Source organism: Salvelinus sp. IW2-2015, linkage group LG23 (assembly GCF_002910315.2).
Source record: "Salvelinus sp. IW2-2015 linkage group LG23, ASM291031v2, whole genome shotgun sequence".
In the NCBI taxonomy this organism is placed as follows: domain Eukaryota; kingdom Metazoa; phylum Chordata; class Actinopteri; order Salmoniformes; family Salmonidae; genus Salvelinus; species Salvelinus sp. IW2-2015.
In genome coordinates this window covers 28,521,830-28,540,772 of record NC_036863.1, presented here as the reverse complement: position 1 = coordinate 28,540,772, position 18,943 = coordinate 28,521,830, and the positions used below count along the sequence as shown (strand labels likewise).

Genomic DNA, 18,943 nt, shown 5'->3' with positions numbered 1-18,943 from the left:
CCTCTGTGTGCCGTATTGGGCCACATTGATGGATGGTTTTAATGACCCAGGTTGTGTCCTTAAACAAATAAGGAACTGTGGGATTAATAACACACGTACATGGCTGTGTAATAAGGGAGAATGAACTTTCTGGGATGTGTCAAAAATAGAACCTTATTTCCTATATAGAGCACTACTTTCAACCAGAGGCCATGCAGGCCCTTGTCAAAAGTAGTGCACTAAAGAAGGATTAGGGTGCCATTCTGGACACACTCTGACTCCCCGCCATGTCCCCTGGCTACAGTGTCACGACACCCTGGTCCAGTTTGGTGGCTTCCTGGCCTCCAACCTGAGTACTGAGGACTACATCAAGCGTGTTCCCTCCATTGACATCCTGTGTAACCAGTTCCACACCCCCCACGACGCTGCCTTCTTCCTCTCACGCCCCATGTATGGACATCAGATCCTGGTGAGTAGTCTCCTTCCCTCTGGTAGTTCACCTTTAGCTTGTACAGTATGACCAATGGATACATCCACAGTGAGTATATGTATCCAGGACACTACAAATAAATTCAATACAAACTCATACGACTGCAACCTTGAATTGATATGCACTGTAATGCTTTGAGAACACTGGCCACGTAGTGTCCTGGAAGAAGAATGGTTTAGTTCCAGAGAGCGACAGCCGCCCTCCTCTCATGTGCTGTGTAACCTGATTTACTGTCCCCCTGGCCGGGCGTGAAACATGCTGAGTTCCCCCTCTGCTGTCGTCACACGACATGGTCACGCCATCTGAACAATCACATCTGACACACATTCCTCATGAGGAGACCGACTCAGTCAGGTTTTGTGTCTGGGAACAGATCAGACCCACTGTTCTGCTGGGAGTCATGTATAATACAGAACCACAGATCAGGCTGATCCAGGCTGCTGCTCTCACAGCCAGGGAGAATCCGACTGTGTAATCTCCTATACTGAAACATACTGTATATCAATCCGTTTGTGAATCTTACCATGTAAAGGAGACTGTAACTGAGTGTCCCCTCCTCTCTCCCCAGTCTAAGTATGATGAGCTGAAGAAAGCTGAGAAGGGCAACCGGCAGCAGCAGAAGGTCCATAAGTATGTGGCTGCGTGCGAGCTGGTGATGTCGCCGGTGCATGAGGCTGTGGTGTCCCTGCACCCGCCCCGTGTCTGGGACGACCTCCGACCCCAGTTCTACGCCACCTTCTGGTCGCTGACCATGTACGACCTGGCCGTGCCACACAACGCCTACGACCGCGAGGTGAAGAAGCTCCAGGTCCAGGTCAAGGCCATCGAGGAGAACCCTGATGTGGTGAGTCACATCATCAGGGGTGTGTTCATKTAGAGCACACAATGGACAACAGTTGAAAAGGTTTTGCTACGGAAAATGTAAATGAGCATTTCTTATTTAACCATGTAGTGGACAAGTCCAAGTAGTCCCTCCCTGTTTCAGTCCGTTTTCTTCTGTTTGGTGCCTAATGAACAGGACCCCAGGCATCTATCAGACCCCTTGATGACAATACTGCAGCACACAGAGAATTTTCTCATCTTCCAGTTAATCTCTCCCTCATCAATAGCTCATTAAATGCCCTCCAAACACAGTTCATTGTGGTGGAATTGCAATGGTCTCCAATTATCACTTGACTTGGAGAGTTATGGTAATTGCACTGTAATTGTATTGTGCTTCAGCTCCAAGTTGTTATTAGTGTTCTCTCTGTGTATGTGTTCACCCCATCTAAGCAGCAGCCTGTCTGTCTTGTGTCTGCTGTCTGTCTGCAGCCCATGAACACACACTAACCAGTCCGTCTGCTCGGTGTCTGCTTGTGTGTCTGCAGCCCATGAACACACCACTAACCAGTCTGGTGTCTGTCTGTGTCTGCAGCCCATGAACACACACTAACCAGTCCGTCTGTCTGGTGTCTGCTGTCTGTGCTGCAGCCCATGAACACACACTAACCAGTCTGTGTCTGCTGTGTGTCTGCAGCCCATGAACACACACTAACCAGTCCGTCTGTCTGTGTCTGCTGTCTGTCTGCAGCCCATGAACACACACACTAACCAGTCTGTCTGTCTGGTGTCTGCTGTCTGTCTGCAGCGCCATGACACACACACTAACCAGTCCGTCTGTCTGGTGTCTGCTGTCTGTCTGCAGCCCATGAACACACACACTAACCAGTCTGTCTGTCTGGTGTCTGCGTTGGCTGCAGCCCATGAACACACACTAACCAGCCTGTCTGTCTGGTGTCTGCAGCCCGATGAAAACCACACTAACCAGCCTGTCTGTCTGGTGTCTGCAGCCCATGAACACACACCTAACCAGTCTGTCTGTCTGGTGTCTGCTGTGTGTCTGCAACCCATGAACACACACTAACCAGCCTGTCTGTCTGGTGTCTTCTGTGTGTCTGCAGCCCATGAACAAGAAGAAGAAGGAGAAGGAGCGCTGCACGGCCCTACAGGAGAAGCTGCAGGAGGAGGAGAAGAAACAGCTGGAGCACGTCCAGAGGGTCCTGCACCGCCTCAAACTGGAGAAGGACAACTGGCTCCTCGCCAGTAAGATTCTCTCTCTCTCACACAAGTCCACACTGCTTACTGCCCCTCACAGCACTCATCCCAGAAGACCCTCCCTCACCCAGCCTCCTCTTCCCATTTAGAGCAGGCTCTGTTGTTGGGACAGTAACACCACAGAACTGCTAAGCCCCCTCAGCTCCCAGGAGGCGCCTCAAAACCAGCCTCATCTTGTTTGTTTTAGCCCAGTTAACAAGCATGACCATGACCGAAGTAATTACATTAATATGGAGTTGTTTGATGTAATGGTGTCATAGTCCGTTTTGGTGGATGTGGGTTATTGGCAGCTGTCAACTCTCCCATTTCATTAACAAACACGTCTGTCATATTTAACGATCTCTTTGTACAGCTAACCCAAGCTAATGACATTTTAAAGGAGTTTGTTTTTGAGCCTTCTCAAATCTTGTTTGAAGAATTAGTGACTCAAAAGATGAGTCATGGGAGTTAGTTGACTGCAATTCTAATTCACTGTTCTTCTCCCATCCTCCTTTTTATAAATACTTTTCCTCTCTCCCTCCCTCTCTTTTCTCCCTCGTTCAGAATCCACCAAGAATGAGACCATCACTAAGTTCCTGCAGCTGTGTCTGTTCCCTCGCTGTATCTTCTCTGCCATCGACGCTGTGTACTGCGCCCGCTTTGTGGAGCTGGTGCACCAGCAGAAGGCTCCCAACTTCTGCACCCTGCTCTGCTATGACCGGGTGAGACATCTCTGTCCCCTTTCTGCCTCTTTGCCCTCTACTGTCTCTGGTTGTCACATGTTATTATACCATGGGATTTTCAGCACTTCATTACTCTGTCCTGACCTCCTAACTGTGTTGCGTGGTCTTCCCTGCAGGTGTTCTCTGACATCATCTACACGGTGGCCAGCTGCACAGAGAACGAGTCGCGGCGCTATGGACGTTTCCTGTGCTGCATGCTGGAGACTGTGACCCGCTGGCACAGCGACCGTGCTGTCTACGAGAAGGTACCCACTACTCACCTCTCGCTCTCTTACTCACTCTCTCTCTCACACACTACATCTTCTCAGATCTCAAGTGCATAGGGTATCGGCCTCCTAGGGCATAGGAGTTGATTTGAGGCTGGGCAACATTATCTACTGATATTACTAACATTCACACAAGTGTGGAAGCTGTGCAATGCAAATGGAACCATTGTTAACACTTCATCTTGTCTGTGTGTTGTCCCCTCTTCATCTTGTCTGTGTGTTGTCCCCTCTTCATCTTGTCTGTGTGTTGTCCCCTCTTCATCTTGTCTGTGTGTTGTCCCCTCTTCAAGGAGTGTGGTAACTACCCAGGCTTCCTGACCATCTTCAGAGCCACAGGCTTCGACGGAGGGAACAAAGCCGACCAGCTGGACTATGAGAACTTCAGACACGTGGTGCACAAATGGCACTACAAGCTGACTAAAGTGAGTTCCTCCTTTTGTTTCAAAGCCTTCTGAAGAAGTCAATCTGGTCTATTTGTCTTATTAACTGCTATTCATTTAGCAACACGCATGCCCCTCCAACCTGAGGAGCTGTCTTTCAGCCATCTATTTACTGTGTGTGATGGATGCAAAATCCACTTGTCACCTAAATCTTGCTGGATTGATTGCTTTCATTTTACTCCTACTACTCTTTCATACTCTTGTTTGTGCCTGTCGTTTTTTCCCGTTAATGTTACGACTGCCAAAATGTTTGTAATGACCTGTCAAACACATGCCGGTAATGGCTGAAATGGGCTCAACGGAATGCGTTGTCTTTCTGTAACATCTATAAGAATGCTGAAGCTTTGTCTGGGATTTAACGCATCGTGTCGACAATTRCATCACAAGAAAGATCMCTTTATTTTGATGGCTGTTTATTTATTGTGGAATTGAAAAAAGTACTAATTTAATACAGTTGACATGTTTACAAGTTAGATGCGCAGAAATGAAAGCAACTTTGAATATGAACACTTGGATTATAGGGATATTATCAAGGGAAAGGGGGATACCTAGTCAGTTGTACAACGGAATGCATTTAACTGAAATGTGYCTCACGTATTTAACCCAACCCCTCTGAATCAGAGCAGTGCAGGGGGCTGCCTCAATCGACGTCCACATCATCGGCACCCGGGGAGCAGTTGTTGTTGGAGGTTAACTGCCTTGCTCAAGGGCAGAACGCCAGATTTTTCTACCTTGCCGGCAAGGGGGACCTTTCAGTTACTGGCCCAACGCTCTTAACCGCTAGGCTACCTACCACCCTAGGCTACCTTATGTCTGATCTCACAATGTAAAGTATGCATAGATGGGTGTAATCTAGAGCCAAGCCTGTTGATTTTTAATCTGAGGGTACCCTGCTATTGAAACACTTGTGTTATGCAACAGAAGGTGACAACAACAGTAGTGCTGATGCGGTGACTGTATTACTGCAACACTGGCAGTCACGAGTCATGACTGCAGTCAAATTCCCTGTGACCATTGGTCAAGGTAATCCCAATCCAAAACTGTGCAAATGAATGGCCCTGATGAGTAGCCTAACAAACTTGCTAATGGCCCTCTAATGGCCTGGTACTCAGCACTCTATTGTCCCTTTAATCACTCTCTAAACACTTCATGATTGAATTTGGGAGGCATAAGGCGATGCCGTACGGAGCTCGATTTGTCCTCTGCAAGCCTCCGGAGGCTCCACAATTGCATCAAACCCTCCGTACGGAGCCTCCGGTTTGCATTCCCGGAGCAAGCATAAATTGGCTTTTAGACACGGGAGGCTTGAGCAGGCTCGGAGGGAGAGACCGTAACCACTTATCTCGCACTAAACTAACTTCTTGCTAGTTATTTATCATCCCATCCGATTACATAGTACCTGTCTTTTATTTTTACTTTTTTTTCACCTTTATTTAACCAGGTAGGCTAGTTGAGAACAAGTTCTCATTTACAACTGCGACCTGGCCAAGATAAAGCAAAGCAGTTCGACACATACAACATACAACCACACAGAGTTACACATGGAATAAACAAACATACAGTCAATAATAAAGTAGAAAAAAGTCTATATACAATGTGAGCAAATGAGGTAGAATAAGGGAGGTAAGGCAATAAATAGGCCATGGTGGCGAAGTAATTACAATATAGCAATTAAACACTGGAATGGTAGATGTGCAAGYAGAGATACTGGGGTGCAAAGGAGCAAGATAAATAAATAAATACTGTATGGGGATGAGGTAGTTGGATGGGCGATTTACAGATGGGCTATGTACAGGTGCAGTGATCTGTGAGCTGCTCTGACATCTGGTGCTTAAAGCTAGTGAGTCTCCAGCTTCAGTGATTTTTGCAATTCGTTCCAGTCATTGGCAGCAGAGAACTGGAAGGAAAGGCGTCCAAAGGAAGATTTGGCTTTGGGGGTGACCAGTGAGATATACCTGCTGGAGCGTGTGCTACGGGTGGATGCTGCTATGGTGACCAGTGAGCTGAGATAAGGCGGGGCTTTACCTAGCGTAGACTTGTAGATGACCTGGAGCCGGTGGGTTTGGCGACGAGTATGAAGCGAGGGCCAGCCAACGAGAGTGTACAGGTCGCAGTGGTGGGTAGTATATGGGGCTTTGGTGACAAAACGGATGGCACTGTGATAGACTGCATCCAATTTGTTGAGTAGAGTGTTGGAGGCTGTTTTATAAATGACATCGCCAAAGTCGAGGATCGGTAGGATGGTCAGTTTTACGAGGGTAAGTGAAGGATGCTTTGTTGCGAAATAGGAAGCCGATTCTAGATTTAATTTTGGATTGGAGATGCTTAATGTGAGTCTGGAAGGAGAGTTTACAGTCTAACCAGACACCTAGGTATTTGTAGTTGTCCACATATTCTAAGTCAGAACCGTCCAGAGTAGTGATGCWGGATGGGCAGGCAGGTGCGGGCAGCGATCAGTTGAAGAGCATGCATTTAGTTTTACTTGCATTTAAGAGCAGTTGGAGGCCACGGAAGGAGAGTTGTATGGCATTGAAGCTTGTCTGGAGGTGAGGTAACACAGTGTCCAAACAAGGGCCAGAGGTATACTGAATGGTGTCATCTGCGTAGAGGTAGATCAGAGAATCACCAGCAGCAAGAACGTCATCATTGATGTATACAGAGAAGAGAGTCRGCCCGAGAATTGAACCCTGTGACACCCCCATAGAGACTGCCAGAGGTCYGGACAACTGGCCCTCCGATTTGACACACTGAACTCTTTCAGAGAAGTAGTTGGTGAACCAGGCGAGGCAGTCATTTGAGAAACTAAGGCTGTTGAGTCTGCTGATAAGAATATGGGGATTGACAGAGTCGAAAGCCTTGGCCAGGTCGATGAATACGGCTGCACAGTAATGTTTCTTATCGATGGCGGTTATGATATCGTCTTGACTGTATCAAACCCGAGAGAAGTTAGCTAATTGAGGCTAGCCATCCCGTTACTGTGCTTCTCACCGTCGTACAGTGAGTCTCCACACAGATTGTAGTGTAAATAGCAGCCTACCTGTTGGCTTTAGGTTGTTGTAGCTTTTCTTTCTCATTTCACTTTTTAATTCTGTCTTCCATTGATTCGATACCCCGTAACTTTCTTGCTATACAAGCAGCAATGTAGTTGTCTCTCTCTCCCCACTGGAAGGATCAGAGTGCATCCCTTTTTTTGCAACTTTTTCCAAATCATTGTTATAAAGTTGCATCATGCAGCCCTTATGTTTTCATTTCTAAGACATTCCCAGGTTTATAGGCCTATCACAACTAAATAAATAATATGTTTTATTGTGATGGCTATATTAAATGGATTTATTCCACTTTTTAAAATGTAGATGCTCCATGGGGCTGACAGGTAGCCTAGTGGTTGAAGCGTTGGATTTGGCAGGTRGCCTAGTGCTTTGAGCGTTGGACTAGGCAGGTAGCCTAGTGCTTTGAGCGTTGGACTAGGCAGGTAGCCTAGTGCTTGGAGCGTTGGACTAGGCAGGTAGCCTAGTGCTTGGAGCGTTGGACTAGGCAGGTAGCCTAGTGTTTGGAGCGTTTTAGATAGGCAGGTAGCCTAGTGCTTGGAGCTACTGGACTAGGCAGGTAGCCTAGTGCTTTGAGCGTTGGACTAGGCAGGTAGCCTAGTGCTTTGAGCGTTGGACTAGGCAGGTAGCCTGTGCTTGGAGCGTTGGACTAGGCAGGTAGCCTAGTGCTTTGGAGCGTTTGGACTAGGCAGGTAGCCTAGTGCTTGGAGCGTTGGACTAGCAGGTAGCCTTGTGCTTTGAGCGTTGACTAGGCAGGTAGCCTAGTGTTGGAGCGTTGGACTAGGCAGGTAGCCTAGTGCTTGGAGCGTTGGACTAGGCAGGTAGCCTAGTGCTTGGAGCGTTGGACCATTAACTGAAAGGTTGCAAGATCGAATCCCCGAGCTGACAAGGTAAAAATCTGTYGTTCTGACCATGAACAAGGCAGTGTTCCTAGGCCGTCATTGTAAATAAGAATTTGTTCTTAACTGACTTGCCTAGTTAAAAAAGAAATGCCTATTTATTTATTTTTAAAGGTGGGCCAAACATGTTTGTTAATTAACGGTAAATTACCGTGAGACTGGTAACAATTTGCATGACAATTATCGTATGACAATTTCTTGACTACCACATCCCAGTAATTACTGTAATAACAGTCATTAATGAGTCAGTCTAGACGCCGCAGGTGAGTGCAGGTAGGCCTAGATGGAGCACGTTTGTTGGTCGTTGCTCCCTATTCCACCCCTTTATGTTAATGTTTCATATATGTAAATACACCCGGTGTATTTATGAAAATGAGGCACATATAATTGTCTTTATTTTAACACAAAATATATATTTTTAATCCTGATACTATTAAAAAATGTATATGAGTGCATTCTAAGAAAAGTAAGGTGAAATTTGACAATAAATAGAATACCATGAATTCCCACCAAACTCCAATCATTATTTGTCCGTGTCAGTACAATGTCTTATGTGCTATAATTTAGTCAATATCTRATGGATTTTAAACAGTCTAAAAGTTTGCAGTCTCATCATCCATTGTCCAACTGTTGCATTTATTATAATTGTTTTTTTAAACCTTTTAACAATTTTGATGACTGTTGCTAATTAATTTACTACCATTGTTCAGAATGTAATACTTTAATTGAAAAATAAACGTAACAAACGATGCTAGCAGGAAGTTGTACCCGCTCTGAGTGAGAAGCTCCTGAAACATGAAGACTCCTGTCTCCTCTGTATGTACAGTATAATCAGAGGTCAGTGGATTATGTGGATGCAGCAGTAACAATATACCCCTCGCTCCCTCTGTGCCCTCCAGGCATCAGTCCACTGCTTGGAGACGGGGGAGTACACCCACATCCGGAACATCCTCATCGTGCTGACCAAGATCCTGCCTTGTTACCCCAAAGTGCTGAACCTGGGCCAGGCGCTGGAGTGCCGCGTCCACAAGATCTGTCTGGAGGAGAAGGAGAAGAGGCCAGACCTCTATGCGTTGGCTATGGGGTAACACAGAGTCCACCAGCCATGTTGTTTCCAGTGCAGCACAGTCAGACAGTTCACTAGCATTGTGGGGTTTTAGWTTATTGTGGGGTGCAAGTGGCAAGCGTTTTGCTGTTAGGTTTGTCAGTTTGTTGTGTAGCTAGTACCCACAAAGGGTGGTGTTAAATAGAGGTGTGTACTTTTAACTACAGGGATATAGATGACGTGGTATTGGATGAATTATTGTTAGGGAAGGTTTAGTTGCACTTTTATCCAGATGTTATTTACAATGGGAAGTACTTGTTGTGGATTATCTAAACAGAGTTTTGAGATCAGATAAGTGATCTAGGTACTTTGTCTTGAGGTCAGTAGTAGAGGATGAGGCTTAATGGGACTCAATTRGTCACGTGATGCTGCTGTAAAGCAYTGGAGACAGATAAAACAATCCTCTACAAAGCTTTATGAGATGTACCTGTCAAATCCTCACTTAGAGACACACATGGGTCCCGTGTATATTTGTGTGTGTGTGTGTGTGTGTTTGGAAAATGTGGCACCGGCCATTTGACGGCAACATTTTAATTTGCATTGGGTGCGTAACCTGATTAGGGTTTCCACCYAYRGYGCTCAGAATGACAGAAATCACCTTTAGAATATGGTCATTCATATTAACAGAACATGCAAGTCGAGGATGCAACGATGTGCTGTCCTTCTTACTGAATTCTGATGTGTACTTTGAACATGTTAGAATAACTGTCCACATTTACTTTTCATCAGCCAATAAGATRAGTACCGGTAACAAACAGCAAAATCATTAGCCTATATCAATCTATTTTCATAGAAAAGTTTAGGCTGCCTATTCTGTTGGTCAGCTTGTCGAGAAAGAAATTGCAAGTTTCAAACAGTCTCTGTAACAGTTGTGGGACGATAGATCCCAGATTCATACAACCAGTAGGCCCTAGGCTACATAAAAAGATGTTAAAAAGCAATGAGTCTGATGCAACAGATCAGAACGTTTAGCTTAAAATATGAATAAACTATTATTTCTTCACATTATCAGCGCATCCATGCTCACAAGGCAGTAGGCTACGCACAAATGTTTGTTCTATACTGCAATTAGCGGGAAAACACTGTTGTCAAAAGGGCACTGCACATGTGAGCGGTTTCATATGACAGAGATGAAAATATCTGTTTGAAATTTAGAAAGAGAGGAGATCTRATAGCCTACTTTGAAGCGAGGTAAGACATGGCTCATATCAAAACGTTCAGGTTTCAAACAATKAAGTATGTTTTCAAAATGCGTACTACCTCCAGCTCATTGCAAATTTGTGTGTGATGCGCTGATGAAGCCTGCCTGCCTTTGCAGTTTGATGTTGCGTAAAAAAAAAATTGAACTCGGACTTCTGACTTTCAGTGTGTTCAAGACAACTGGGAAAATAAAATCTTTTGAACGGTCGTTCAACTCGGGCCTCTTTCTTGAGCTCCGACTTTCCGACCTGAAGATTGCTGGCGTCATGATTTGACCTTGTATTTTTCCAGAGTTCCCAGTTGKCTTGAAAGCAGCACAAGATGCTGTAGCAGCAGCTCTTCCGCTGTCTGACAGAACTTCCACTCAAAGCCTCTATCTGTATGTTGTACACATGTGATAAGATACATAATGAATATACTGTACACACGCGCCAATTTCATTCCACTAAATTATGCAAATGAACCTATAGACCGATAATCATGACCAGTCAAATGTATTTCCATCAATTAATAGGCTAAAAAGCTTTCCTTTGTAATGGGATTTATTTTTTTCGGACAATTGGCTAGCACCAATTTTATTTATTGTGTTTTCAAATGTTGTATTAGATAAAAGCTGGCCATTACAGCTAACGGAAACCCTGGTGTGTGTGTGTGTGTGTGTGTGTGTGTGTGTGTGTGTGTGTGTGTGTGTGTGTGTGTGTGTGTGTGTGTGTGTGTGTGTGTGTGTGTGTGTGTGTGTGTGTGTGTGTGTGTGTGTGTGTGAGAAAGTGGAAAGATATTATCTTATTAATTGCTTAGGTGGGAGTGTTGTGTTTTCGTGCTGTGTTATGGGAGTTTTAGTTTGGCATGTGTATGGGGTGTGATGCTGTGTGATTGCCCTGCCTGTACCTTGTGTAAACTCTCCATGCATCTTACAGCTATTCTGGCCAGTTGAAAGGCAGGAAGGTGCACATGGTCCCTGAGAATGAGTTCCACCACAAGGAGCAGCCGGTGCGTAGCGCCACCACTGCCAGCCAGCTGAAACGGCCCTGGCACCACAGCCAAGCCGCCACCAACGCCAGCAAGACGGAGGAGGGAGCCTGCGAGGACGCTGGTGAGTGGGTCTTCCCTTCTGTCACAAGATAAGCTGAAGGGGAAATATTAGAACCCCCCCCCCCGACAGGTGTTATAGTTTGAATTAGCATGGGGACTTTTGTTTTATTGAAAGGCCATTGTGTTCATGCTGTTGCTGCTTTGTGTTTTGGTAGACCGATCCAAGGATAAATCTCAGGGGGCGGCGAAGCCAGTGAACAAAGCCAACAGCACAGCGGGCCAAAGTGCACCACAAGCAATGGAATGGTGCTCCTAACAGGTAAGCATGGAGGCTAGCCAACAGAAGCGAACAGTGCTGGGAAACAACTATATTATTTACTTGTTCTCAACTATTACACTATTGCTCATTAATAAGTTAAAAAAAGGAGAGAAAAAAGAAAGCTGAATAAGATAATCAATTGTTTGAAATATTAATCAGTTCAGTGAATCCCCAGATGGAATCTAACAGCACTTTAACTGGTGGATATTGTTAGGTTCTAAATGAATCTTGTAAAAATTCACAGACAGTTGGTGAAGCTCAAACCAAGTATATATTCACCCATTGGGTCATTCAGCTACACAGACAAAGACATATTTCCACCGGTGGTAGTATATACAGTGGGGCAAAAAAAGTATTTAGTCAGCCACCAATTGTGCAAGTTCTCCCACTTAAAAAGATGAGAGAGGCCTGTAATTTCATCATAGGTACACTTCAACTATGACAGACAAAATGAGAAACAAAAATCCAGAAAATCACATTGTAGGATTTAAATGAGTTTATTTGCAATTATGTGGAAAATAAGTATTTGGTCACCTACAAACAAGCAAGATTTCTGGCTCTCACAGACCTGTAACTTCTTCTTTAAGAGGCTCCTCTGTCCTCTATCGTTACCTGTATTAATGGCACTTTTGAACTTGTTATCAGTATAAAGACACCTGTCCACAACCTCAGTCAACTCCAAACTCCACTATGGCCAAGACCAAAGAGCTGTCAAAGGACACCAAGAACAAAATTGTAGACCTGCACCAGGCTGGGAAGACTGAATCTGCAATAGGTAAGCAGCTTGGTTTGAAGAAATCAACTGTGGGAGAAATTATTAGGAAATGGAAGACATACAAGACCACTGATAATCTCCCTCGATCTGGGCTCACGCAAGATCTCACCCGTGGGGTCAAAATGATCACAAGAACGGTGAGCAAAAATCCCAGACACACGGGAGGGGGACCTGGTGAATGACCTGCAGAGAGCTGGGACCAAAGTAACAAAGCCTACCATCAGTAACACACTACGGCGGCAGGACTCAAATCCTGCAGTGCCAGACGTGTCCCCTGCTTAAGCCAGTACTTGTCCAGGCGCGTCTGAAGTTTGCTAGAGAGCATTTGGATGATCCAGAAGAAGATTGGGAGAATGTCATATGGTCAGATGAAACCAAAAATATAACTTTTTGGTAAAAACTCAACTCGTTGTGTTTGGAGGACAAAGAATGCTGAGTTGCATCCAAAGAACACCATACCTACTGTGAAGCATGGGGTGGAAACATCATGCTTTGGGGCTGTTTTTCTGCAAAGGGACCAGGACGACTGATCCGTGTAAAGGAAAGAATGAATGGGCAATGTATCTTGAGATTTTGAGTGAAACCTCTTCCATCAGCAAGGGCATTGAAGATTAACGTGGCTGGGTCTTTCAGCATGACAATGATCCAAACACCGCCCGGGCAACGAAGGAGTGCTTCGTAAGAAGCATTTCAAGGTCCTGGAGGGGCCTAGCCAGTCTCCAGATCTCAACCCCATAGAAAATCTTTGGAGGGAGTTGAAAGTCCATGTTGCCCAGCAACAGCCCAAACATCACTGCTCTAAAGGAGATCTGCATGGAGGAATGGGCCAAAATACCAGCAACAGTGTGTGAAAACCTTGTGAAGACTTACAGAAAACTTTGACCTCTGTCATTGCCAACAAAGGGTATATAACAAAGTATTGAGATAAACTTTGTTATTGACCAAATTAAAAATCCTACAATTTTTTCTGGAATTTTTATTTTTCTAATTTTGTCTGTTTAGTTCTGAAGTGTACCTATGATGAAAATTACAGGCCTCTCTCATCTTTTTAAGTGGGAGAACTTGCACAATTGGTGGCTGACTAAATACTTTTTTGCCCCACTGTATATGTCCCAATTTGAGTGGAGTCTCCCCCTTCTCTCTAAACATTACATATTTATTACTAGGCAGGAAGTTAAGTGATGCAGGAAATAAACTGTTCCTTCTCCCTTAATGTGACCTGACCTCGGCCCCCCATTCCTCACTAAACCACATCTCTCCATCAGTGCCTGCCAACATGTGATTGCCTTTCCTTTACTCAGTACATTCCARCTTAATTGCCTCCACCATATACATTCTTCCTACAGATATTAACTTCTGGTGTAGAAACCAGACTATGGCACTCAATATTTCAATAGGATAGATACCTGATAATTAACAATATTTAAAGTTTAGGAGTCAGAACCCAGAACCCATCAATAGGTATTAAAGAAAGAAGGACTCTGTATGATTCTATSCAGGTATTAAAGAAGGACTCTATGATTTTTTCCCCCTCTAAGTGTAGGGGAAGAGGAAGTTGAATCAGTCTCAGCTTTTGCTTATCTGTACATCATTGCATGTTGTCAATGTTGARCTCTGAACAATGTCCATTCTGTTTCCCTCGCAGCACCAAAGCCATCAAAGAGAGGGATGACAAAGAAAAGAGCGGGAAGGAGAAAAAAGAGAAGAAGGAGAAGACTCCAGGCAGCACTCCAGAGACGAAGGGGGAGAGCCGGCGGGAGAAGCAGAGGGACGAGAGGGGAGCAGCCRGCAAGGAGGAGCGGGCGCCACGCGAGGGTAAGGAGAAGACGCCCAAGGCAGACCGGGACAAGCAGAAGGCGGAGGAGAAGAGCAGCAAAGAGGACAACAAAGCCAAGGCCGGCAACGGAGAGCCCAAGGAGCTGTCCAGGGAGCGAGACACTGGAGCCAAGGAGTCCAAGACTAAGGAGAAGGGAGGAGACCAGAGTAAGGAGAAGGGAGGAGACAGGAGTGCTGTGTCCGGGTCCCTCAAGTCTCCAGTTCCCCGATCTGAATCTGCTGAATCTGAGAGGGGTAAGCAGCCTGACCGCCAACACTGGCTCTGCACTTATACTGTTTCTGCTGATTGTCAGTGGGTAATCACAGCTACTAGTTTGAATGTTGAAATGAGAACTCAATTTAATCCTCTTGTTTTTTTTTTCAGATCACAAAAGGCGAAAAGTCGATACCCACTCTTCACCATCCCACTCTTCCTCTGTTAAGGTTAGTATGGCCTGAGGAAAGCTGAGCCCGTGTTTCTTCCCTTTCCGCCGGAGCGTTCCCAACTGTTGCGTGTTCCATCGGCCCTCAAGATCACCGAGGAGAGTTCTCATACACACAGGAAAGCCCCGTCTGGCATCCCCTTCGTAAACCATGGGAGTTTGGAAAGAATTCCATTTGGACTTTTCCTTAATATATTTCCTGATTGGGGATAATCATCAAGGACTTAGCCAAGAGAATAATGTATATATCGATTATTTGAAATATAAATTTATTTTAATGTGAAGGAAAGCAGTAAAAGTGCCTTGGAGAAGAGAGGAATTTTTGTGTTTCTATATTCCCCACCCTTTTTCTCTTTTTGAGAGCAATATTTTTCGTCAAGTAAAATTGCTTCCAAAGTCATGAGATTTTTCTTTTTTTTGCTGGCAAAGCTGAGAAGAAGATTTATTTAGATTTTTCCCCGTGTAAGATCCCCTGGTATTTTTCCCGTTCAAAATGGCGCCCAAGATTAAGAGTTTTTCCCCCCCATTTTCTGCAAGCTGAGAAGATTTCTTGGTTGAAATGGCGTGACGTGTTTTTCTTTTCCTTTGAATCTGCGGGAATCCAGCGGGGGGGCTGAGTCCGGAGTCGCACAGTGTCTTCAGAAGAAGTCTCAGTAGCTGCTGTTCGCTCTGATCTGTTAAAACAGCCCGCATGCAGCCTGTCTGTACCTACGCTTCCACTCAAGATGTGTATGCAGTCAGTCGCTCCTGTGGCCCCCCCCTACAACCACCAACCCCCCACCTCAACACCCCTCAGCACCTTGTCGCACGCGCAGTGGGAACCCCAGGCACCACCAGCACCCAGGCCCACAGAGAGCAAGAGAGAAGAGCCAGAGCCTCAGTTTTGCACCAGCCAAAAGTACAGGAGGAAAATAAAGCCTGCCTACCGTCACAGAAAGTACGAGAGGGAGAGAGAAAGTGTGGGCGAAGCCTTCTGGATCTGCTGGAGCGTTGCCTAAACCGCTTGAAGCTTGTGATAGGTCTTAATGTTTACTACCAACCAGAGAGATAGGCTCCCTGTGTCTTATCCATTCTCAACTGTAAGTGACAACAACAGAGTGCTAAAACCTAGGAGAGCAGAGCACACATGAAATTCAATTCATTTGTCAGATACACACACTCAGTTCAGTTGTTTTGTAGTTTTACACCACATGCACTATAAACAGTGTTCTGTAGGCCTMTTTGAGATGCTGCATTTAATTCCAGACAATTTTTTGTAGAAAAAAAATCACACACACTTTCATCTCACTTCTCAGGGTTTTTCTAATATAAAGCTGATGAGATGACCCCTGTTAAAGATAAATGAACTCTCCTCTCTGTTAATAACCTTGTGAAAGCCTTAGTCCTTGAAGGTCAAGGGGGAAGGAAGTGTGACGTCGGTCCGTCCAGCCCCTGAAACCCCCGTCCTCCTGACTCTCCTGACCTGCTGTCTGACAACCCCCCCAGCTCATCTGTCATCTCCATTCATTCCTACAGGACAATAGCAACGAACCCAAGGACTCTGCATCCAAGGTTTGGACTCCTCCTAAACATTACTCTATCACTATTCACCTTGACTGTTATCTTCATTCTCTTTCTCCAAGTGCCATGAGGAGGGGGTCAGTTAGAAGGACTTTGATGATTACACTTATTGAATGTGAAAATGTACCATTTTGCAGACAGTGTCCAAATAAATCTGACTTGCATAAGAAGTCATTGCTGAATAGTGAAACCTGAGATATCACCTTAGATCAGGCTTGCCTGTTTAAGTCCACTCTGTACCAGGCAGCCAGACCTCCACACTAAATGTTGATGTGTTCAGTGTAGTCATGGGAAAGATTAGAGAGRCTGTCCAGGACGGCAGACTGTTGTATGAAAAGGTCCTGATTGTGCCACCGGGGAGAAGAGACGGGGAAAGGGCAGAGTTTTAAGCAGGCGGCATTTCTTCCTCTGCCTGTGATCACCTTCTAAGGCCGTCTCTGATGCCTGCCCAGGCGGAGGCTCATTAGCTATGCGTGTGATGTGCTGTGAAAACACTGAGAAAAAGAGTAATCCTCTATTGAGCCCACATTACGGACCTGTCTCTCTAGTTCTCTCTCTCACACGCCTTCATCCACCCGCCTCTGTTCCATATTGATTTCTGATAGACGTTTAAAGCAAAACATTAATTGTCTTTATTAAACTCTAGGTTTTTTGAGCTTGTTTTAAGACCGAAGCATGCCATTCCTTTTCAGCACCTAAACCCCTATAAGCCTTAGTCCATATGTATTGGGTTCTTCTCACATCAGTAGCCATAGCTCAGTTGTTCCTCTGTCTAGATTCTCCCTCTCTCCCCCTGCAGACAGAGCTAGAGATGGTCAGATGAATCATTCATACAGCAGGTACACGGTTGGCTTGTTAAATTTGTATCGAGTTAGACAGCAGCACAGATAGCAGTGCTCTGCTGTCAGCGGACAGTGCTAGTCTGCTATTTTGATCTACCGCCCACGGTCCAGACTCACATCCCCGTTCTACATGGTTCACTGTGAAGTTATTGGGATGATGTTAATGCTCTCTTGATAGAGCTGCAGTCACTGCTGACCTGGTTATTGAGGAGGGAGATGTTTGGTGTTTGTTTGGGGTCTGAATACTGATGATGATAGACCTTACTTCTCCTCTGACCACCGAGTTAGAGATAGAGTTTAASTTTGACACTACAATCTTGTTAAAATGTTCCTGATGTTCCATTGTACTACACTGAACAAAAACATAAACGCAACATGTAAAGTGTTGGTCTCATGTTTAATGAGCTGAAATAAAAGGCACCAGAAATGTTMCATACGAACAAAAAGTTTTCTCAATTTCTCACCTGAGAGGTGTGGTTTATCAAGAAGCTGATTAAACAGCATGATTATTACACAGATGCACCTTGTGTAACCGAAAGGTTGCTGGATCGCATCTCCGAGCTGACAAGGTAAAAATCTGTCGTTCTGCTCCTGAGCAAGGCCGTTAACCCACTGTTCCCCGGCCGCCGAAGACGTGGATGTTGATTAAGGTACCCCCCCCGCACCTCTGATTCAGAGGGGTTGGGTTAAATGCGAAAGACACATTTCAGTTGAAGGCATTGTTGTACAACTGACTAGGTATCCACCTTTCCCCTTTGCTGGGGACAATAAAATGCCACTGTAAAAGGTGCAGTTTTGTCAACAACACAATTCCACAGATATCTGAAGATTTGAGGGAGTGTGCATTTGGCATGCTGACTACAGGAATGTCCACCAGAACTTTTGCCAGCAAATTAAAGGTTAATTTCTCAACCGTAAGCTGCCTCCAACATCGTTTTAGAGAATTTGGCAGTACATCCAACCAGCCTCACCACCACAGACCACGTGTAACCACGCCAGCCCAGGACTTCCACATCTGGCTTCTTCACCTGCGGGATCATCTGAGACCAGCCACTCAGACAGCTGATGAAACTGTGGGTTTGCAATACTGAAGAATTTCTGCACAAACTGTCAGAAACTGTCTCAGGGAAGCTCATCTGAGTGCTCGTCGTCCTCACCAGGGTCTTGAACTGACTACAGTTCGGCTTCATAACCGACTTCAGTGGGCAAATACTCACCTTTGATGGTCACTGGCACACTGGAGAAGTGTGCTCTTCACGGATGAATCCCGGTTTCAACTGTACYKGGCAGATGGCAGACAGCGTGTATGGCGTCGTGTGGGTGAGCGGTTTGTTGATGTCAACGTTGTGATCAGAGTGCCCCATGGTGGCAGTGGGGTTATGGTATGGGCAGGCATAAGCTACGGACAACGAACACAATTTGCATTTTTTTCGATGGCGATTTGAATGCACAGAGATACCATGACGAGATTCTGAGGCCCATTGTCGTGCCATTCATCTGCTGCCATCACCTCATATTTCAGCATGATGCAAGGCCCCATGTCGCAAAGATCTGTACTCAATTCCTGGATGCTGAAAATTTCCCAGTTCTTCCGTGGCCTCCATACTCAACAGACATGTCACCCATTGAGCATGTTTGGGATGCTCTGGAGCAACGCTGTACGACAGCGTGTTCCAGTTCCCGGCAATATCCAGCAACTTTGTACAGCCATTGAAGAAGAGTGGGACAACATTCCACAGGCCACAGTCAACAGCCTGATCAACTCTATGCAAAGGAGATGTGTCGCACTGCATGAGGCAAATGGTGGTCACACCAGATACTGACTAGTTATCTGATCTACGCCCCTACCTTTTTTAAAGATATCTTATCAATTTATTTAAAATGACTGATTTCCTTATATTAACTATAACTTTTT

At 45.3% G+C, this 18,943-nt stretch overlaps 1 protein-coding gene across 1 annotated transcript in view; it reads left to right on the top strand.

Moving 5' to 3' along the window:
- Positions 1–18,943, top strand: part of LOC111950537 (THO complex subunit 2) — an 88,587-nt gene that overhangs the window by 55,750 nt on the left and 13,894 nt on the right. The window contains 13 exon segments of the mRNA XM_070434483.1: positions 284–448; positions 1,038–1,313; positions 2,410–2,551; positions 3,107–3,264; positions 3,402–3,530; positions 3,842–3,973; positions 8,837–9,021; positions 11,160–11,335; positions 11,490–11,551; positions 11,553–11,593; positions 14,014–14,438; positions 14,569–14,627; positions 16,142–16,177. Of these exon segments, the coding sequence (XP_070290584.1) occupies positions 284–448; positions 1,038–1,313; positions 2,410–2,551; positions 3,107–3,264; positions 3,402–3,530; positions 3,842–3,973; positions 8,837–9,021; positions 11,160–11,335; positions 11,490–11,551; positions 11,553–11,593; positions 14,014–14,438; positions 14,569–14,627; positions 16,142–16,177 (1,986 nt within the window).